At 40.3% G+C, this 23,030-nt stretch overlaps 2 protein-coding genes across 3 annotated transcripts in view; both read left to right on the forward strand.

Moving 5' to 3' along the window:
- Positions 1 to 826, forward strand: part of LOC123932970 (putative adhesion G protein-coupled receptor E4P) — a 37,781-nt gene extending 36,955 nt beyond the window's left edge. For both annotated transcript variants that reach the window (XM_045991768.1, XM_045991769.1), the window contains one exon: positions 643 to 826. In XM_045991768.1, the coding sequence (XP_045847724.1) occupies positions 643 to 750 (108 nt within the window). In that variant the 3' untranslated portion in view covers positions 751 to 826. The remainder of the gene's footprint in view (positions 1 to 642) is intronic.
- A 9,805-nt stretch (positions 827 to 10,631) lies between these two features.
- Positions 10,632 to 23,030, forward strand: part of LOC123932117 (putative adhesion G protein-coupled receptor E4P) — a 62,259-nt gene continuing 49,860 nt past the window's right edge. Inside the window, exons 1-3 of the mRNA XM_045989831.1 lie at positions 10,632 to 10,743; positions 15,179 to 15,217; positions 19,413 to 19,550. Coding sequence (XP_045845787.1) covers positions 10,713 to 10,743; positions 15,179 to 15,217; positions 19,413 to 19,550 — 208 coding nt within the window. The 5' untranslated portion in view covers positions 10,632 to 10,712. The remainder of the gene's footprint in view (positions 10,744 to 15,178; positions 15,218 to 19,412; positions 19,551 to 23,030) is intronic.

Genomic DNA, 23,030 nt, shown 5'->3' on the forward strand with positions numbered 1-23,030 from the left:
TGTTTCAGCTCAGGTCATGATCTCAGGGTTGTGAGGCTGAGCCCCGCATTGGGCTCCATGCTGAGTATGGAATTTGCTTGAGATTTTCTCTCTATGCCTCTCTCTCTTCCTCTCCCCTAACTCACTCTCACACTCTCTCTGAAAGATTAAGTACATAAATATAAAAAACAAAAAGCAGATATTCAAGCCCAGATATTCAACAGTCTTCACTGATCCTCTATAGCATTTAGTGATCCTTCACTGTTTGAATGGAGCCAACGTGCCTGAGTTCAAGTCCCAACTCCACCACTTCCAGGCTGCACGAGCCTGTGCTAGCTACTGACTGTCTCTCAGCCTTAGGACTTCATCTGTACGATGAGGATGGTAATGGTATCTATCTCATCATGAGAGGAAAGCGAGGTCATATGTGTTAAGAGCTTATAAAGCTGCCTGGTACACGGTAAACAAATATACTATAAATGTTTGTGAGAAGAGCAGATAAATAAAAAGACTATCATAGGTGGTGTTTGGGGGAGGAAAGGCTGTAAAGTCAGATATGAGGACCTCTTTACTGAGTTTTGGACCTTAGAGAGATTCTGGCTTGTCATTTCCTGAGGTGTTAATTTCTCTTCAGCTTGTTCTACGCATTATGTCCCCAAATAGGAGGAACCAGCGATGTCATCAGAAGTCTCCCGCAGAAGAGATGTTGCTTCTGTGCAACCACAGCCTCAGACTCTTGTCTCTATCTCTTGGTTAAGAACAGAAAATTGAGAATGGTCAAGTTTCATTCTTCTACATATCGCTGTCCAGTTTTCCCAGCACCATTTATTGAAGAGACTGTCTTTTTTCCATTGTATATTTTTTCCTGTTTTGTCGAAGATTATTTGACCATAGAGTTGAGGGTCCATATCTGGGCTCTCCACTCTGTTCCACTGGTCTATGTGTCTGTTTTTATGCCAGTACCACGCTGTCTTGGTGATCACAGCTTTGTAGTAAAGCTTGAAATCAGGTAACGTGATACCGCCAGTTTTGTTTTTGTTTTTCAACATTTCCTTAGCAATTTGGGGTCTCTTCTGATTCCATACAAATTTTAGGATTATTTGCTCCAGCTCGTTGAAAAATACCGGTGGAATTTTGATTGGAATGGCATTAAAAGTATAGATTGCTCTAGGCAGTATAGACATTTTAACAATGTTGGCAGTAACCTCTTCGATATCAGCCACAGCAACTTCTTTCAAGATATGTCTAAAAAGGCAAAGGAAACAAAAGCGAAAATGAACTTTTGGGACTTCATCAAGATCAAAAGCTTCTGCACAGCAAAGGAAACAGTCAACAAAACAAAAAGGCAACCCACGGAATGGGAGAAGATATTTGCAAATGACAGTACAGACAAAAGGTTGATATCCAGGATCTATAAAGAACTCCTCAAACTCAACACACACAAAACAGATAATCATATCAAAAAATGGGCAGAAGATAAGAACAGACACTTCTCCAACAAAGACATACAAATGGCTATCAGACACATGAAAAAATGTTCATCATCACTAGCCATCAGGGAGATTCAAATTAAAACAACATTGAGATACCACCTGACACCAGTTAGAATGGCCAAAATTAGCAAGACAGGAAACAACGTGTGTTGGAGAGGATGTGGAGAAAGGGGAACCCTCTTACACTGTTGGTGGGAATGCAAGTTGGTGCAGCCACTTTGGAGAACAGTGTGGAGATTCCTGAAGAAATTAAGAATAGAGCTTCCCTATGACCCTGCGATTGCACTGCTGAGTATTTACCCCAAAGATACAGATGGAGTGAAAAGAAGGGCCATCTGTACCCCAATGTTTATTGCAGCAATGGCTACGGTCACCAAACTGTAAAGAACCAAGATGCCCTTCAACGGATGAATGGATAAGGAAGATGTGGTCCACATACACAATGGAGTATTATGCCTCCATCAGAAAGGATGAATACCCAACTTTTGTAGCAACATGGACGGGACTGGAAGAGATTATGCTGAGCGAAATAAGTCAAGCAGAGAGAGTCAAGTATCATATGGTCTCACTTATTTGTGGAGCATAACAAATAACATGGAGGACATGGGGAGATGGAGAGGAGAGGGAGTTGAGGGAAACTGGAAGGGGAGATGAACCATGAGAGACTATGGACTCTGAAAAACAACCAGAGTATTTTGAAGGGGTGGTGGGATGGGAGGTTGAGAAACCAGGTGGTGGGTCATAGGGAGGGCATGTACTGCATGGAGCACTGGGTGTGATGCCAAAACAATGAACACTGTTATGCTGTAAATAAACAAATTTAAAAAAAATTAAAAAAAAAAAAAAAGAAAGAACAGAAAACTGAGCTGCTTCTGGACAGCGCCCCCTGTGGCCACATGTGGATAGGACAAATGCCACCATTTGCATTTTCCTCCTGAAAGCAGTTGAGGCTTTCCTCTACTTTGGCTTCTAGCTCCATAGAAAAAAAAGTGGTCAGGGGGAGACCTCTGAGTCCCATATCCAGTATTGTTTATCACATGCCATTAAATGTTCAAGGAATAATTTTTGATAATGAAGGAAATAAAGAGATTTTCTTCTTCTGGCTCTCGCTTCCTTGCCCAGGATTTATTGGCTAACATCTAGACTCACCTGGCAGTTTTCTCTCTCTGGGCATTCGGTTGCATGTTATGCTCCTGAAGATTTTGCAAACCCGACATTTTCAGAATTCAATAATTCCCATATGAATAAATATAAAGAAGGGGGTTGCCTTCTTGTGTTACAAAATTCCACCACCATCCCACTTAGGAGTGCCTTGTCAACAGGAAGTGTCTTGTGGGCAGAGACCAGCACTGTCTCCTTTGGTTGATGACTTTCAAACCTACTCATTTATTGGGTTAATTTTGTTTTCTTAGTGTCATCCAATGTATGTTTGTGGAAATACTTCCAAACCAATAGCATGAGGGTCACAGCAGTTGTTTGTCCTTATATGTTTTCTTTTTTTTTTAATTACATAATTATATGTATATTTTTAACATCTTTATTTTATTTTATTTTATTTCAGCATTCCAAGATTCATTGTTTTCGCATCACACCCAGTGCTCCATGCAATACGTGCCCTCCTTAATATCGACCACAGGCTCACCCATCCCCTCATCCCCACCCCTCCAAAACCCTCAATAGTCCTAATTTCTTTTTCATACTAATTGGATTCTAGAAGTGTTTTTCAGCACTGGGATTAATAGATGCATGGATAACTTTGTTACCAGAGGTGTTTCAAAAGCAATTTTACATGATAATGACAGGAAAGGTAAAAATAGCAGTAAAGGGTTCCCATGATTCATTTGAAGAGATTTTGTGTGCAGTTTTTAGGTGGTGGACCAAAGACCATGTCCCTTTTTCTGCTTAATCAGCTCAAGTGCCTCTTCCATATGGCAGCAATACAACCAAAGTATATGATTCACTCCACTTGCTGGCCTTAAAATTATGTGATTCCTCTTGAACAGTTAAAATTTTGGGAGATTCAATAGTTCATTTTTGCCCTTGCTTCCCTTGCCTTTGCCGTTGTTCCTAGGAAGATGTTGCTACGGCTGAGGTCGAAGAGGTTGCTGCCTGCATTCTCCTCAAGGATTTTGATGGATTCCTTTCTCACATTGAGGTCCTTCATCCATTTGGAGTCTATTTTCGTGTGTGGTGTAAGGAAGTGGTCCAATTTCATTTTTCTGCATGTGGCTGTCCAATTTTCCCAGCACCATTTATTGAAGAGGCTGTCTTTTTTCCATTGGACATTCTTTCCTGCTTTGTCGAAGATTAGTTGGCCATAGAGTTGAGGGTCTATTTCTGGGCTCTCTATTCTGTTCCACTGATCTATGTGTCTGTTTTTGTGCCAGTACCATGCTGTCTTGATGATGACAGCTTTGTAATAGAGCTTGAAGTCCGGAATTGTGATGCCACCAACTTTGGCTTTGTTCTTCAATATTTCTTTGGCTATTCGAGGTCTTTTCTGGTTCCATATAAATTTTAGGATTATTTGTTCCATTTCTTTGAAAAAAATGGATGGTATTTTGATAGGGATTGCATTAAATGTGTAGATTGCTTTAGGTAGCATGGACATTTTCACAATATTTATTCTTCCAATCCAGGAGCATGGAACATTTTTCCATTTCTTTGTGTCTTCCTCAATTTCTTTCATGAGTACTTTATAATTTTCTGTGTATAGATTCTTAGCCTCTTTGGTTAGGTTTATTCCTAGGTATCTTATAGTTTTGGGTGCAATTGTAAATGGGATTGACTCCTTAATTTCTCTTTCTTCTGTCTTGTTGTTGGTGTACAGAAATGCAACTGATTTCTGTGCATTGATTTTATATCCTGACACTTTACTGAATTCCTGTACAAGTTCTAGCAGTTTTGGAGTGGAGTCTTTTGGGTTTTCCACATATAGTATCATATCATCTGCAAATAGTTTGACTTCTTCTTTACCAATTTGGATGCCTTTAATTTCTTTTTGTTGTCTGATTGCTGAGGCTAGGACTTCTAGTACTATGTTGAATAGCAGTGGTGATAATGGACATCCCTGCCGTGTTCCTGACCTTAGCGGAAAAGCTTTCAGTTTTTCTCCATTGAGAATGATATTTGCAGTAGGTTTTTCATAGATGGCTTTGATAATATTGAGGTATGTGCCCTCTATCCCTACACTTTGGAGAGTTTTGATCAGGAAGGGATGCTGTACTTTGTCAAATGCTTTTTCAGCATCTATGGAGAGTATCATATGGTTCTTGTTCTTTCTTTTATTAATGTGTTGTATCACATTGATTGATTTGCGGATGTTGAACCAACCCTGCAGCCCTGGAATAAATCCCACTTGATCGTGGTGAATAATCCTTTTAATGTACTGTTGAATCCTATTGGCTAGTATTTTGGCGAGAATTTTTGCATCTGTGTTCATCAAGGATATTGGTCTGTAGTTCTCTTTTTTGGTGGGATCCTTGTCTGGTTTGGGGATCAAGGTGATGCTGGCCTCATAAAATGAGTTTGGAAGTTTTCCTTCCGTTTCTATTTTTTGGAACAGTTTCAGGAGAATAGGAATTAGTTCTTCTTTAAATGTTTGGTAGAATTCCCCTGGGAAGCCGTCTGGCCCTGGGCTTTTGTTTGTTGGGAGATTTTTGATGACTGTTTCAATCTCCTTACTGGTTATGGGCCTGTTCAGGTTTCATCAAGATCAAAAGCTTTTGCACAGCAAAGGAAACAGTTAACAAAACCAAAAGACAACTGACAGAATGGGAGAAGATATTTGCAAACAACATATCAGAGAAAGGGCTAGTATCCAAAATCTATAAGGAACTTAGCAAACTCAACACCCAAAGAACAAACAATCCAATCAAGAAATGGGCAGAGGACATGAACAGACATTTCTGCAAAGAAGACATCCAGATGGCCAACAGACACATGAAAAAGTGCTCCACGTCACTCGGCATCAGGGAAATACAAATCAAAACCACAATGAGATATCACCTCACACCAGTCAGAATGGCTAAAATTAACAAGTCAGGAAATGACAGATGCTGGCGAGGATGCGGAGAAAGGGGAACCCTCCTACACTGTTGGTGGGAATGCAAGCTGGTGCAACCACTCTGGAAAACAGCATGGAGGTTCCTCAAAATGTTGAAAATAGAACTACCCTATGACCCAGCAATTGCACTATTGGGTATTTATCCTAAAGATACAAACATAGTGATCCGAAGGGACACGTGTACCCGAATGTTTATAGCAGCAATGTCTACAATAGCCAAACTATGGAAAGAACCTAGATGTCCATCAACAGATGAATGGATAAAGAAGATGTGGTATATATACACAATGGAATACTATGCAGCCATCAAAAGAAACGAAATCTTGCCATTTGCAACGACGTGGATGGAACTAGAGCGTATCATGCTTAGTGAAATAAGTCAATCGGAGAAAGACAACTATCATATGATCTCCCTGATATGAGGACATGGAGAAGCAACATGGGGGGTTAGGGGGATAGGAGAAGAATAAATGAAACAAGATGGGATTGGGAGGGAGACAAACCATAAATGACTCTTAATCTCACAAAACAAACTGGGGGTTGCTGGGGGGAGGTGGGATTGGGAGAGGGGGAGGGGGCTATGGACATTGGGGAGGGGAGGCGAACCATAAGAGACTATGGACTCTGAAAAACAACCTGAGGGTTTTGAAGGGTCAGGGGTGGGAAGTTGGGGGAACAAGTGGTGGTTAATAGGGAGGGCACGTTTTGCATGGAGCACTGGGTGTTGTGCGAAAACAATGAATACTGTTACGCTGAAAAAAAATAAATAAAATGGAAAAAAAATAAAAATATTAAATATTAAAAAAAATTTTGGGAGATTCACATGGTTTCAAAAGGTGTACGTGAATAAGACTTCCTGGGCTGTTGAAAAATCCTTGCACTTAAGCCCCACAAGTGTTGTTGCTGTTTTTGTGTCCAAGACAGTTGCAAGAAGAGGATAAACCAGACAAATGTTCAAGGTGCTGTGGGTTTGGACCTCTCTATTCAATATTTTTCCTCCCTCCCAACAGGAAGTCTGCTTTCTTTCTCTTTTCTGCCTCTCTCACCCCTTTGCTTTCTTTAAGAACTAGCTTCCACATCCTTCAAGAGCCTTTTCTTCTTCTAGCTCTCAGAAATCCATCTCCCTTACTTGCTTTATTACCATCCATATGACTTGACTTATCCTGTATTATGTGTGCTGTTCCATACATGATGTGTGTGCTTGTAAGTCATGCCTGCTTGGATCATAAACTTCTGGAAGCCCAGAATGATAAATGTTTTAATGATAAATTAAAAAGGTCATAAGTGAAATGTTCCTTGCCTCCATTTAGAGCATGACTTCTCAAGCTCTGTGCTATTAACATTTTGGGCTGGATAATTCTTGGTGGTGGGCGGCTATCATGTGCATTGCAGGATGTCAAGCAGCATCCCTGGCCTCTCCTAGCTGGATGCCAGTAACCACCCCACCCCACACACCCATTGCAACAATCAAAAATGTCTCTAGACATTGCCACTTGAGAATGTCGAGAATTACTGGTCTAGGCATTAGTTCATAGTGAACAGGAAACTGCTGAAGAAGTTCATTGTGGTCAACCAGCTGTTCCAGGAAATGAATAATTAACCAGAAATCAGAATGTAGTTGCTTGGTGCCTAGTCTGTACTCAGAGTGGCAGTATGTATGAGGAACACCTCTTCTGTTGTCTGCTCAGCTTTTCTTTCTGGGAACTGCTCACCCCACTGAGGCAGAGGCCATTCACCAAAACCCACTTCTGCTTCTAGGCAACATGCATTTTTGCTTAGAAGAGCCCATGCTTGGGTTAGTGCCCCAGAGGAAGGGAAAGAAAACTAAGGGTCTCCAAGCTGGGAACGCTTAATATTTTCTTTTATTGGATCACAGAACGGAACAGGCCTACTGCTGCCTCAGGAGTGGTAGCGAGATTATGTTCCCTCTCAGAATTTTCTTTATCCCTAGTGTCTCCATGACATTAGTCTCTCTTCACACACCGCGCTGTCTCTCTTCACATACCACCTTGGCAAGGAAGCTGTCCCTGATCTCTTTCACCTTTTCTGTTTTATCATCCTGGACAGTACTCAGCACCGTTGCACAGATATTTGCTTATTATTCAGATTACTTCTTGTGTTACTCCACTGGAGTGTCCATACCACATGGACAGGGGTTTTTGTTTGTTTCATTCACCGCTGTATCCTCAATGTTTAAAATAATATCCAGCACATAGTAAATATTCAATAAATATTCTTATTTTATGATGAATTGGCTGATTGGTCATTCCTGCTACTGGTTTAGTTCTTACACTCTCTGCTACTGTCTGTCTTGGTCATCGTTTCTCATCCCCACACCTCCTTATATTGATGCTGTATATATGTACACACAGATATACACTCGGTAGAGAAGACAAAAGGCCCCGCACTATGTCTACAATCAGAAGACGGCATTGTTAGTGTGTCAGCTTTCCTCCATGATACCTTTGCCTTTGGTGAAGAAGGTACACCATCCCTGCCACGTACCACATAACTTTGTCCCTACTGGCCATCACTGATTGCAATAGTGTGGCCAACCAGGAGGGGTCAATTCATTCACATGTCCTCTAACCCATCAAATTTTCTCTCTTAAGCATTTGAATTAAGAGACCAGAATGGACCCAGCAGCTATTCAAGTAGTAATAATATTTGAACTCCTAGAGAAAAGGTCATTTAAGGGCACTTGTTAGAGAACAGGAAGGCGGACCTTATTCAAGGGGGAACACTGAGATGGGTGTAAGGACCAGTGCAATAGGGTCTTGGCGTCAGGGAGGAGATTGGACTCAGTTCTGATTCCAACAGTGACAACAGGCGATTCATATCCAAGGAGCAGGGTGGGTGTTAGGGGATATAAATCATCAAGAGAAAACATCAGGGCCAAGAGAATTCTTACCGAAGGCAAGCCAGTGTAGTAAGATAATGGAGCGTGTTTAGATACTAAGGGAGGGGGATTTTTGCTAAATTGATTTAGCAGGATTATTGCTCAAACTGGATTCTACAAGGACAGAGAACACCTAAGGTTGAACCTAGTCCAGCAGAGTCCAAGGAGAGAGTCTTTGTCAGAGATCCCATTGAGATGGCCATAAAAGGACCCTGTTCACCAGTTAGAGAAAGTCAGCCTGCAGAGGGAAGAGGACAGACTGAACCAAGTTTTCAGAAAAAGGAACAATAATTATGTGATTCTATAGCGCAGAGGTTAATGGCTAGAGCTGAGGGTCAGAGGGACCCAAGTGGAGAATCCCGGTTCCCCAGCCTTGGGCACATGGCTCAACCTTCCCAAACCCCTTCCTCCTGCCACAATGTATGAAATCTCAAGATTCTTGCTGCTTCTCTTGGAATAGCACAGTTGTTCCCACAATATTGATGTGAATCCCAAATTTACTGTCTAGGAAATAGACAAGATGTGTAATCTCTACCCTAATGTATGACATTGACTTCATTTAGCTTATTAGGACAATCATCCATTCTCCACCCGGAAGTGGATGCTCGAGGCAAGGTGTCTCTAATAGGGATCTGGGCTGGTGGGCAGGTAGGGTCACTCGGGGGCAGTTCCAAGAAGTGAGCCCTTAAAGGCTAAGGAAGTGAGAAATAAAACAGCTGGTATTTCTACGTCTGCTTGCAACAGGCAGGGTCAGGGTCAAGGATATGAAAATCTACTTCAAAGTAATTTCTGCATGGCAGAAATACCATGAAAACCAGAAAGAAAAGTGACTTCTCAACCTCACAGATCAAATCCTAAAAGTCTAAAGCATGGAACTGAAGTGTTCCTATTTTTACCATTATATGTTATTTCATTCCCTCTCCTACTTATAATATTTCATATCTATTTATGTGGCTTTGATTCAATTCATTTTTTCTTCCCCTTCCAACAAGCTTTACTAAGGTAAGATTGAGAAATAAAATTGTATATACTGAAGGTGTACAGCGTGATGTTTTGATATATGCACACACTGTGAAATAAGCACCACGGTCAAACTCGTCAGCACATCCTGCCCTCCCAGAGTTACCATTTATTTTTGATGAGAATGCAGAAGATGCGCTGTCAGCATATCTCAGGGACACAAGCCCATACTGTTAGCTCTAGTCCCCATGTCATACACCAGATCCCCTGAATCACTCATCTTACACAACTGAAGTTCACATCCCCTGACCAGGATTTCCCCATTTCTCCCTGCCCCCGGTTCCCTGCAATCACCATTCTACCCCCTGCTGCTCTGTACTTGTCTTTCTTGATTCCACATATAAGTGAGATCATGCCATACGTGTCCTTCTCTGTCTGGTTCACTTCCTTTAGTATCCAATCCTCCAGAATGATTCATGTTGTTGCATATGACAACATGTCCTTCCGTAAGGCTGGATAACAAATGTGCCTCTATATTTCCGGCCCATCTTCTTTATCCATTCATGCTTTGATAGGCACTGAGGTCATTTCCATACCTGGCTGTTGTAAAGAATGCTGCAATGAACATGGGAATGCAGATAGGTTTTATTGTTTGTGTGTGGGTGTGTGTTTAGTTTTATTTATTGATTTATTTATCTGCTTCTTTATTTTTATTTTTCATTATGTTCAGCTATCCACCCTATAGTACAACATTAGCTTTTGATGTGGTGTTCGACGATTCATTAGTTGTGTATAACACCTAGTGCTCATCACGGTATGTGCCCTCCTTAATACCCATCACCCAGCTACCCTATTTCCATTCCCCCCTTCCTTCTGAAACCCTCAGTTTATTTCCTGGAGCCCAGAGTCTCTCATGGTTTGTCTGCCTCTCTGATGTCCCTCCGTTCAGTTTCCCTCCCTTTGCCTATGCAGATGTGTTTTAAAATGTTGCTGAGCATACAGCATTGGCATGTTGGTCGCTGGCTTGGCTGATTAGTGCCCCAAAATCAGCGATGTCCTACTCCTTGGTCTTTATTTCTGGGTCTGATGTGTGATTAAGTGACCAGAGAATTCTGCAGTGAGCATGGTGTGAATACTGATGGCCTAAGATCTAAGATCTAAGATCTAAGATGCTGCTTTTATTAGACTTGATGCAGGGAAATTACACCAACAGACTGTGGTCCTCTTGAAACAACCAAGACTCCTTGAGAAAGAGGATATAAGACTCTACTGTTCCTTCTCCGTTATCAGTCATCAGTTAGAAGCCGGGGGAGCTATGGCCCAGAAGACAAACTTTGTTCTGTGTGGTGAGTATTCAACATCTTATTTTCTTTGGTTCTAGAACAGCTATAGTATGCAGTTGAGCTGGTGGAGGGCTGGCCTGAGGGGCATTTCCTGAAAGCGGCAAGTGTGTGTTCACACAGATAGAGCCAACATCGCAATGCTTTTTATTTGTTTTCACTTATAATGCCTAATGTCCTTGGAAGTAAAAACAGCATTGAAAGTAGTGGTTCTCAACTGAGGGGCAGTTTGGTGTCCCCAGAGGAGACCCTTAGTAACGTTTGCAGACAGTTTTGGTAGTTGTGACTGGGCATAAGGGTGTGCCTGGAATTTAGTGGAATTTAGTGGCCAGGGGTGCCACGCCACATGCCCCCGTGCAAGGGCCCGCCTTTGTGATAAGGAATTATCCAGTCTAAAATGGCAATAGTAGGGCGCATGGGTGGCTCACTTGGTGAAATGACTGCCTTAGGCTCAGGTCATGATCCTGGAGTTCCAGGATCAAGTCCCACAGCAAGCTCCCTGCTCAGCAGGGCGTCTGCTTCTCCCTCTGACCTTCCCCCCTTTCTTGCTCTCTCTCTCATTCTCTCTCTCTCTCTTAAATAAATAAATAAATAATATATTTTTTAAAATAAAATAAAATGCCATAGTGCCAAAACTGAGCAATCCTACCTAAAGGAAAGCATAAGTATTTTTTTTTAAAAATTTTTTAATGCCATGAATTAAAACAACAACAACAACAATGCACCAAACTGGGTGGGGGGGGGGAGGGGAGACCCTCATGGGGAGATTCATTGGCAACAAACTCAAAATCTCCATGAAATTTTTGACCATTGATGTCGTTGATTTTTTTCTTAAGTTCCAGGATGCAGTATGTCCCTTCTCTGGACTTGTCAGTATGTACATATGAACATCTAAAGTTGACAGAGGATTATGGAATTTGGGGAGAGTTTGGGGCCAGCCCATGAGGCTCCAGGGAATCCCGAGTCATGCAGTAGAGTCTAAAGAGAATTGATTTCTCTGTGTCCTGTTGAAAGAATCTGTTCCAATTGGGCAGTGAGGGGATCTCTCCTCTATCTGTGGCACAAAACAGAACACTTTCTTGTCCTGGGACTGTTGGTGCAGAAACTATAGCGTTAATAAAAAGGAGGAGATCTCACAAACCAAGGTTGTGAAAAGTGCTTAATGAAAACAGCGAGTGGTCGTGTAGTCTAGTGAGGGGTTGGGCTTTGTTGTTTCCCTGTTGTGTTATCTTGGGCAAGTTCCTGAACCACTATGACCCTCAGATTCCTGTGCTGTAAAATGGGGCTCAGAAGAGGTTCTGCTTCTTAAGAGTATCAGGGGGGATCCATGAGATGGTTGTACCTGGAAGGTGCCTATCAGAGGTTAACATTTACTCAACGCTGGGTATCACTGTTGGTGATACTGCTTCCCTGTTCACCCACTCTGCTGTAGCTTTCAGCATAAATACCACTACTACACTATTTTTAAATTTAATTTTTAAAAACCTTATTAGGATAGGGCAGCTGGGGGTGCCTGGGTGGCTCAGTGGGTTAAAGCCTCTGCCTTTGGCTCAGGTCATGATCCCAGGGTCCTGAGATTGAGCCTCGAATTGGGCTCTCTGCTCAGCGGGGAGCCTGCTTCCTCCTCTTTCTCTCTCTCTCTCTGCCTGCCTTTCTGCCTACTTGTGATCTCTGTCTGTCAAGTAAATAAATAAATAAATAATCTTTAAGGATAGAGCACCTGGATGGCTCAGTCATTAGGCGTCTGCCTGTAGCTTGGGTCGTGATCACAGGGTCCTGGGAATCAAGCCCCACATTGGGCTCCCTGATCAGCGGGAAGCCTGCTTCTCCCGCTCCCACTCTCCCTTCTTGTATTCCCTCTCTCTCTCTCTCTCTCTCTCAAATAAACAAATAAAATATTTTAAAAAATGAAACGAAACCTTATTAGGACATAATTGGCACACAACACTGTGTAAGGTTGAAGTGTACCCCATGTTCACTCAGTACATTTACATATGGCAGTGTGATCTTCCCCTTAGCTTTTGCTAACATCTCGTGGCATCATATAAGCACCATTTCTTGTTTCTCATGGGGACCAATGAGATCTAGTCTCTCAGCCACTTTGAGGTTTATCCTATGGTTCTGCTGTGTATCCTCACTATGCTGTGCATTCAATCTCTAGGACTTACCTCTCTACTAGTTCCAAGTTAGTGCCCTTAAACATCCCCGCAGATCCGCCCCTGTGCCCCCAGCCCCTGGTAACCACCATCCTACTGTCTGTTTTCATGAGGTCAGCTTCAGAACCGTGATTGAATTGTATGGGTGTGAGACAGGCTTCAACTGAGAGGCTGAATTTGGGAACCCACACAGTCAAAGATTCAGAAGAGGACAAGTTGCTTCTTCAGCTTTCACAGAGCCTCGCCCTCACTGATGGGTCCACAAGTTCCACCTTCCCCCCATGTTCTCTTATTTTTTTTCCTCTTTCCTCTTCCCCCTGGTGAAATCTAAGCTAGAGTTTCAGGGCAACGTGAGCAGGGAGGAAATTCTTAAGGAGTGGTGAGTCTGTCCAGTTCCATTGGAATAAAGCACTCTGGCTATGAGAGAACCACACCTATCACTGATACCTGGGTCCAGCTGCCTCTTGGGAACACTGAGCTGGCCCCCACCTGCTGGGTTGTGGGGGAAGGGACTATTCACCTTATACTGACTGTGGAGTTAATATTGGTTCAAAACCCTCCCTTTTGGGAGGTTCTTGGGTGTCCTCTGAAACTGGCCCCATTACTCCAGGGTAGAGAGACTGAAGGAGGAGACTGGCCAGTCCAGGTTGGGAGATGGCAGTTTCAATAAGCAAAGGGAACTTACATATGGGATTTGTCTTGCAATAGCAAGACAAATGGACCCCCACATCCATCCACCAAATCTTGTAAGTCTACATATAGAGAGAGGGGCCTTAACTGGGCTCAGTCATGCATACACCACATCACTATCTCAAGGAGATATCCTTAGAGCAGCCTCTGGGAGCAGGAAAGGCAAGGAGAACCCACTTTCCAAGGACAGGGGAGGGGGCCAGGAGCCTCTGAGTGTCCAGCTCATAGGTCAGTTGGCGGTCATGTCTTTTTGATGAACTTCCTCGGCACTTGCGTTGGCAGACCTGGGAAATAGGAACACTGTCTGGGTCTAACGTTTCATCAGAACAACCAGAATGACTCATACAAGAAAGATAAGATGGAGTTTTCACTGCTAGGGCAATCAAGCTCTTTGCTTAAAAAGCAGAACTTCGGAGCACCTGGGTGGCTCAGTGGGTTAAAGCCTCTGCCTTCGGCTCAGGTCATGATCCCAGGGTCCTGGGATCGAGCCCCACATCGGGCTCCCCACTCAGCAGGGAACCTGTTTCCCCTCTCTCTGCCTGCCTCTCTGCCTACTTGTGACCTCTCTCCTCTCTCTCTCTGTCAAATAAATTAAAAATATCTTAAAAAGAAAAAAGCAGAACTTCACCTTCAAAATAATCAGGCAGTCACCCTGGTTAAAACTCATGAGTATCACCAAAAAGGCAGGATTTTTGTATTGATGGGGCTGATGGTGGTGGTGATGCATATGATATTTTTCTCAAAAGGTGAATACTCTCATAGCTTCTATTCTCCAACATCATTTTATACTCCCTGAACAGAGAATATAAGTCACTATGTAAGTAACCCATGTTTACTCTAGGAAAAGTTAGAAAATGCCCATGAGCAAAATTGAAAACTACCTAGAAATGACCACTCTTCATGTCCTGGTCTATATTTCCCCACACATTTTCTCTCCAGTATTTATGAGTAGTAAACATTTATTTTGTGTTGGTCTTTTTATTTTTTAAAAAAATTATTAATTAATTTTTTGACAGACAGAGATCACAAGTAGGCAGAGAGGCAGGCAGAGAGAGAGGGGAAAGCAGGCTCCCCACCGAGCAGAGAGCCTGATGCGGGGCTCGATCCCAGGACCCTGAGACCATGACTGAGCCAAAGGCAGAGGCTTTAACCCACTGAGCCACCCACATGCCCCTGTGTTGGTATTTTTAAATAAGCCTCCAGCCACAGCAGCTTAAACCTGATATAACTGTTGAGCAGCTTCCGAAGAAGAGACAATTTTATTAAGTTTGCTAGCATTTGTCAGCTTTATAAAATTGATTAAAACCTTAATGAAATATATCCACATATTGTTAGGAAAGAGGGAACTGAATCTATTTAAATGAACAAAACATTCTGCCTGGTATGAGTGGGGTATATGGTATATGGTATATGGTATATGGCAATGATAAATTTACCTCTATTTAATGTGCTGCCCTTCTTTATAGTCAAGACAATAAGTTCTGTGTTGTAAATCAAGTACTGGCCCTGGAAGAAACAGGTGGGTGGCCAGGAGTATTCAGAAGGATTTAAGGAAGATTCCTGAAATGTTAATTCCTTCCTTTTATTTTTCTTAGGGCTTTCCTGCTTGGTCTTTGTTGTGAGGACATACAATGGTATGTTGCACTTGAAACCAAAAGCAAGCTCTTTTTATTATTTTTTATTATGTTATCTTAGTCACCATACAGTACGTCATTGGTTTTTTTTTTTTTTTGATGCAGTGTTCCAAGATTCATTGCTTAATACCCAGTGCCCCATGCAATACGTGCCCTCCTTAAATCAGTATATTTTGATGGGAATGCCCAGTGCATCAGGGCACAGTCCTTCAGGATGTGGTCTTTCCCCATGGCCTCAACAAATGCAAAATCAACCATCATTTCTAAAAGTTCTGTGACTCTTGGTTAATTAGGATAGTCTACATTGATTGCCACTTTGTAGGTCCAGAGTGGCCAATATTGACACTTTTGTGCAGTTCCATTGACATTATTCCACAATTTCTATACTGTGTTCATATGAAAGACTATGCCCAGATTCATACAAGGATGGAATGAGAAGACAGTTTTCCATTTTGCCTGACATTTTCTTTTTTTTTAATTTTTAAAAATCAATATTATTAAATAGATACAATGGCAATAATTTTATCCATGTCAAAAGATTGCCAGTTAGATATGAACAGCAACATACACATAATAATGATCTTCCTATGATGTAATTGAAATACAGTAAAAAAAAATTTTAATAACATTTACACAATCTCTTAGGAGCCCAGAATACCCCTTTTGATCATTTTATTGTCTCAGCATTTTAATATTATAATTACAGCATGTGAGTACTCTATTTAAATTGTAATTATTGAAGCTCAGAGGAAACTGATTCCTGTGCATCTATAATTTCCTACAATATAATTTTAAAGCTTGAGCTATTTTTCTGTTACCATTTCAGTCATAGAAACATACTTGGAAGTCTAGGGACTTGTAGTTTTCATGTTTCAAAGGCTTTTAAAAAAATTTTTATGTTCAGTTTGGCAGCATATCATTAGTTTTTGATGTAGTATTTAATGATTCATTAGTTGCATATAAAGCCCAGTGCTCATCACAACACATGCCCTCCATATACCCATCACCTGGTTACTCCATCCCTCCCCTTCTGTAACCCTCAGTTTGTTTCTCAGAGTCCAGAGTCTCTCACAGTTTGTCTCCCTCTCTGATTTCCTCCCAGTTTTCTCTCCCTTTCCCTATGGTCTTCTGCGTTATTCCTTAATATTCCACATATGAGTGAAACCATATGATAATTGTCTTTCTCTGCTTGGCTTATTTAATTTAGCATAATCCCCTCCAGTTTCATCCATGTTAATGCAAATGATAGGTATTCATCCTTTTTGATGGCTGAATAATATTTCTTTGTATATATGAACCACATCATCTTTATCCACTCATCTGTTGAAGGACACCTCAGCTCCTTCTACAGTTTGGCTATTGTGGACGTTGCTTCTGTGAACATTGGGGTTCCTTCTTTTCACTACATCTGTATCTTTGGGGTAAATACCTAGTACTGCAATAGCTGGGTTGCAGGGTAGCTGTATTTTTAACTTCTTGAGGAACCTCCATACTGTTTTCCAGAATCTCCACCAACTTGCATTCCCACTAATAATGAAAGAGATTTCCCCTTTCTCCACAACTTCTCCAGCAATTGTTATTTCCTGTTTTGTTAATTTTTGCCATTTTGACTGGTGTGAGGTGATATCTCATTGTGGTTTTGATTTGTATTTCCATGATGTCTAGTGATGTTGAACATTTTTTCATGTGTCCATTAGCCATTTGTATGTCTTCTTTGGATAAATGTCGGTTCATGTCTTCTGCCCATTTTTTGACTGGATTCTTTGTTTTTTGGGTGTTGAGTTTGAGTTCTTTATAGATCTTGGATACCAGAATTTTATCTGTAATGTCATTTGCAAATGTCTTCTCCCATTCTGTGGGTTGCCTCTTAGTTTTGTTGACTGTTCCTTTTGCTGTGTAGATGTTTTTATCATGATGAAGTCCCAAAAGTTCATTTTTACTCTTGTTTCCCTGGTCTTTGGAGACATGTTTTGAAAGAATACATAAACAGAGGACATACATACATTTGTATATTGCATGTATGATATATGGTATAATAATTTCATACATGCATTGTATATATGTATAGATATATAATACACAAACACATATTTTTTTTCTAAACTGCTTGAGAAGAAGCTACAAACATCATAATCCTGCACTCCTTATTACTTCAGTATGCATTTTCTAAGAACAAGGGCATACTCTCAAATAATCACAGACCAATTAACAAAATCGATGCAACTGACCCATTAGCTATAGGGCAGGTACTTAGCCTAATCTTTGGTTACACTGTTCCATTCTCGGTTTAAAGATGAGGACAAGAAGGCTTAGAGATATTTCAGAAATCAGCTGAGGTCCCAGCTATGTAAATGGTACAGCAGTAAGGGCACTTCATTCCCCCATAGTACAAAGGTTAATGGGAAGAGACAAACAATTTCAACATATTAATGTCATCACCTTAGTTTGAGCTGCAAACACTTATTGGTAGGGGCCAAAACAGGAAGAATGTGGAATTCAGACCGGTTAATGTCTCCTAATAAAACGTGGCAAGAGAGTTTTCTTTCGTTGCCTTTATATTTTGGACATTTAAATCTATAGAACTATTGTAATGACAGTAAAAATGATCACCCTATACTTTTCACCTGGATTCATCAACTGCTAACATACAGCTACATTTCCTTCTGCTTTCCTAGCTACCTCTCTAAACACACAAATATCTATTAGCAAAAATAATTATACGTATCTATCAGTGAAAATTAATTAAAAGGAAACCTCACTAACATGGGGTCTGGAGGTTCAGTAGGACTTCTGCCTTGCCACTTGTGGTCAATTACAAACCCAACAGGAAGAGAGGGACGTTGCCGACCAATAACCATTCCACTCAGCTAGTGGGAGGAAGAAAGTCTCCTCTAACCTGCTCTCCTCCTTCACCTCCCCCCAGCAGACTAACCAATGAGAGGTAGTCATAGCTCAGCCAATGAGAGACAGCCACAGCCCAGCCAATGAGAGACAGCCATAGCTCAGCCAATGGGAGACAGTCACAGCTCAGCCAATGAGAAGCCACTATACTTCAAACTCCCAGTTTAGTCCAATGGACTTTTTGCTTAGAATAGCCCAGCCCAACTTCCTCTTTCCTCTGTAAAACAGAAGTCTCCTTTGTTTACTTGCCTCTGCCCTGTGGGCTACCTTGTGTTTCCCACTTTGCAATTCTCTTCCATTCGGCATAAACCCATTTTTCCCAATAAAAAACTGGCTCTTCTAGTTTTAAGGTTAACATACCTATATACAATATAGATATATCTTCAACTTAGTTTTGTGTCACATCGAGATTATGTAATGGTTATAAATATTCATATACATATCTGTATGTATTTATTTTTCACTAATCCATTGGAAAATAAGTTGCGGATATCATGCCCCTAAATCCCTTAGCATTTATCTACTAAGAACATGGACATACTCTTACATAACACAGGGTCAATTTAGGAAATTTGTCATTGATACAATTCTATAATTTAAGCCTCTTGTCAAAAGTTTTTCAGTTGTTCCACTAATACATTTTTTTTTCAAATTTGGGATTTATTCTTCAATCACGTAGGCATTATATTTAGTTATTATGTTTCTTTCATCTCCTCTAGGACAATTACTTGCAGCCTTTCTTTCTCTTTCATGACATTGACATTTTTGTTGAGGCGAGGTAGTTAGATTAGAGCATGTGCACCAATTGCGTTTGTCTGAGATTTCCCCATAATTAGGTCTGGTTATGCATGTGGGGCAGGGAAATGGCACATACACTGTTCTGTCTTTCTTTGTGTATGATATTGGAAGTAGCACATGACGGAGATGGTAAGTTGTTTGTCTAATATATCAACAACAGAATTACACTGATTTAAACTAACTTATTACCTAAATCCTGGTGATGGGCATTAAGGAGGGCACGTATTGCATGAAGCACTGGTTGTGATGCATAAATAATGAATCTTGGAACACTGAAAAAATAAAATTAAATTTTAAAAAGACCCAAGAAGCTTTTGAAGTGCATCTGGGAAGAGTCCTAGAAGAAAGAATTTTTTTTAACTCACGAGTGCGTAAAGTCATTTGTTCACATTTTAAGAGGCAGGATTTCAAGTGGGGATTAGATTGATTAAATATTGAATCAAATAGAGAATGCACAGTGCTGCCTTCTTCTTCTCTCTCTCTTTTCTCTCTACAGAACCATGCACAAGCCATCCCTGCCCTGCTAAATCTTACTGTGTCTCTGACAAACAAAAATACGACTGTTTTTGCATGGATGGATATGTTTCGAGCACAGGAGAAAGAAGTTTCACAGACCGGAACGTCACTTGCAGAGGTGATTCTGGGCTTGTAGAAAGAGTGGCATTACTGCAAGAGTATGCAAATCTTGGAAGGGAAGCTGGCCATAGGATTCTCAGAGGGGAAAGGCTTCAGTGTCCTGCCCAAAGGTTATGTCCCTTTACTCTGTAGCGTCATTCATGTGAGAGATGGGTAAGAATTTGAGGTCCAGGTGAAACTGACTTGTGTTCATCTCAACTTTAATTAAGTGGCTGTGCCACTATTGGGGAAATTGCTTGAATCCTCCATCTCAAGTGTATAGCCTATAAAATAGGAGTAATCATCCTACCTTCTGCAGAACAGAGAACTTAGGTCAGAGGAATGTGTGTTTGTTTAAAGAAGTCAATCCCAAAATTAATGAAATGCCCAGTTTAAAAAATAAGTCCTCCTAGGCATCTAGTGTCATGTTGGGCATTTTTCTTACTGAAACCACACTCCCAACTCCCCATGACGTGGATGTCTCTCTCTCTCTCTCTCTCCTTTTAAGATTTTAAGATTTTATTTATTTGACAGACAGAGATCACAAGTAGGCAGAGAGGCAGGCAGAGAGAGAGGAGGAAGAAGGCTCCCTGCTGAGCAGAGAGCCCAATGCGGGGCTCGATCCCAGGATCCTGGGATCATGACCTGAGCAGAAAGCAGAAACTTGAATGCACTGAGCCACCCAGGCGCCCCATGGACGTCTCTTTTAAGATGGAAGTTAATGAACTTTTTCCCTACAGGGCTATCTAGTATATATTTCAGGCTTTGTGGGCCATATGGTCTCTGTTGCAACTATTCAGCCCTGTCCTTATAATGTAACTGTAGCCACAGACATAAATGAATGGATGTGGCTGTGTACCAGTAAAACTTTATTTACGAAAACAGGCAGTGGGCCAGCCCAGGGCCACAGTTTGCAACCTTGGCCTAAGTAATGAGAATACTTGCTATCCCCCCAAATTCCCCAATACTTACAATAGGATATAGTCATATTTATTTGAAAAGGAAAATAATTTGTTTTGCTGAGTTTATCTCAATATATTTTCTAGTGGAATAGTCTTTAATAGAAATCTAACAGAAATCTAATGGGAGCTGCACAAGTAATTTTAAATTTTCTGGTAGTTATATTTAAAATGTAAAAACAGGAAATTAATTTTAATAATATACATTTTTAAAATTTTATTTTATTTCTTCAGTGTCCAAGATTCATTGTTTATGCACCACACCCAGTGCTTCATGCAATGCTTGCCCTCCTTAATACCTACAACCAGGCTCACCATCCCCCCACTCCCCTCCCTTCCAAAACCCTCAATTTGTTTCTTAGAGTCCATAGTCTTTCATGGTTCATCTCCCCCTCTGACTTCCCCCAATTCACTTTTCCTTTCCTTTCCCTAATGTCCCTCAAGTTATTCCCTATGCTCCAGAAGTAAGTGAAACCATATGATAATTGACTTTCTCTGCTTGACTTATTTCACTCAGCATAATCTCCTTCAGTCCCATCCATGTTGATAGAAAAGTTGAGTATTCATCCTTTCTGATGGAGATGTAATATTCCATTGTATATATGGACCATATCTTCTAGTAATATACTTTAACTCAGCATATCAAAAGTATCATTTCAAGCTGTAATAAATATAAGAAGCACTAATGAGACCATTTATGTATTTTTTTCATATTGTCTTTGATTTCCAGAATGCATTTTATGCTTACAGTACATTTCAGTTCAGACTAGCCATAGCCTCAGGTGGCTGGTGGTTCCTGTTTTGGACAATGGACTTCTTGGACCTGACTCTCAGTTGTGACATTTTTAAAACTCCAGCTCTTTACATTTTGGAATCCAGAATGAGATGGAAGTAAAACTCTTGATTTACAATCATTTTCTCTCAGGAATTCATAGATATCTCTTCCTTATTTTTAATATCTAACATTCTCAATTTGAATCTTGTTTTCTTTATAATAACTGCTTTTTCCCTCTTTCTGGTAGCTTGTAAGATTTCCTCTTTTTCCTTGGAGGTAGGACATCTCATTTTATTTTTAGTATAATTTTATGTATTTTTTCTTACATAGATACATATACACATATCTAATATCTATATAGAGATTTTATTCTCTTCTCTCTTACAAAATCTCTGCTTGGAGGTATCTTTATTAAGTATTCTTTTTTTTTCAGTGTTCCAAGATTCATTGTTTCTGTGCCACACCCAGTGCTCCATGCAATCCGTGCCCTCCTTAATACCCACCACCAGGCTCAGCATGTTCTAGCTTCTGTTGATCTAAAAGTTGTTCCTTTTCACTGTAGGGAAATGGTTGATTGGATTGCATTTCTTCTTGTCATCTTGACAAAATTCCTTTTGGGTGGGTACTGGCCTTCTTGGATATCTCCTTCCTCTTTACTTTCCCCTCTAAATCCTAGAAGAGTTCCTCAACTTTCTTTTCCTGACTAATAATTTGGCCTTTTGCATATTCATTCTGTTACTGAATGTTGTCATTAAAATTTCAGAAACCACAGCTTTAATTTCTCAGAAACTTTTTTGGTTATTGTTCTTTTATTGTACCATTTCCATAACAGCTTCTTCTTTCTTTTAGTTGTTACAAGATATTTGCTGAGATGAAGAGCTTTGTCAAAGGCAAAGACTGTTGTTAGATATAGTACATGTATCAACACACAATATACATTAGCAAAATTTAAAAAGCAAAATATGAAAATATCTAAGATTAAATGTCTCTGTAGCTACACAATATTATTTATTTGGTATGATTCCTACTCATCTTTTCAAATCAACACACAAAGTCATAACTTACATAAGTATTAGTCAAATTCAGTGTTATAACCTCTTTTTATGTCTCAGACAAAAGATTGAAATATTCCATGATAACAGACTATTCCTATAATATATTGCTACCCATGACATGAAATCCTAATAACAATGAAAACTATATGTAATATACATAATAATATAATATAGTAATAATATCTTCATGTATTTTCTATATAATAATTAATATAGTTATAATATTAAAATATGAAATGTTTGATAATAATTAAAAGCCAAATCATTTGCCTTAATTAAAATGTAAAATGAGAACTAGGCAGAGAAAAGCTGCTTTATTTTTTGTTGTTTTAATACTAAAAAAATAATTTACCTCCAGTCATAGGTATATAATATATAAATAGACATATTGTCTATATGTCTATATAGACATATTGTCTATATGTCTATACAAATAGACATATTGTCTATATGTCTATACAAATAGACATATTGTCTATATGTCTATATAAATAGACATATAGTTCCGTGTAAGTTTAAATTGTAGAATAAGGGGCGCCTGGGTGGCTCAGTGGGTTAAAGCCTCTGCCTTTCGCTCAGGTCATGATCCCAGGGTCCTGGGATCGAGCCCCGCATCAGGCTCTCTGAGAGCCTGCTTCCTCCTCTCTCTCTCTCTGCCTGCCTCTCTCCCTACTTGTGATCTCTATCTGTCAAATAAATAAATTAAAAAT

This window comes from Meles meles, chromosome 20, assembly GCF_922984935.1.
Source record: "Meles meles chromosome 20, mMelMel3.1 paternal haplotype, whole genome shotgun sequence".
Lineage (NCBI taxonomy): Eukaryota > Metazoa > Chordata > Mammalia > Carnivora > Mustelidae > Meles > Meles meles.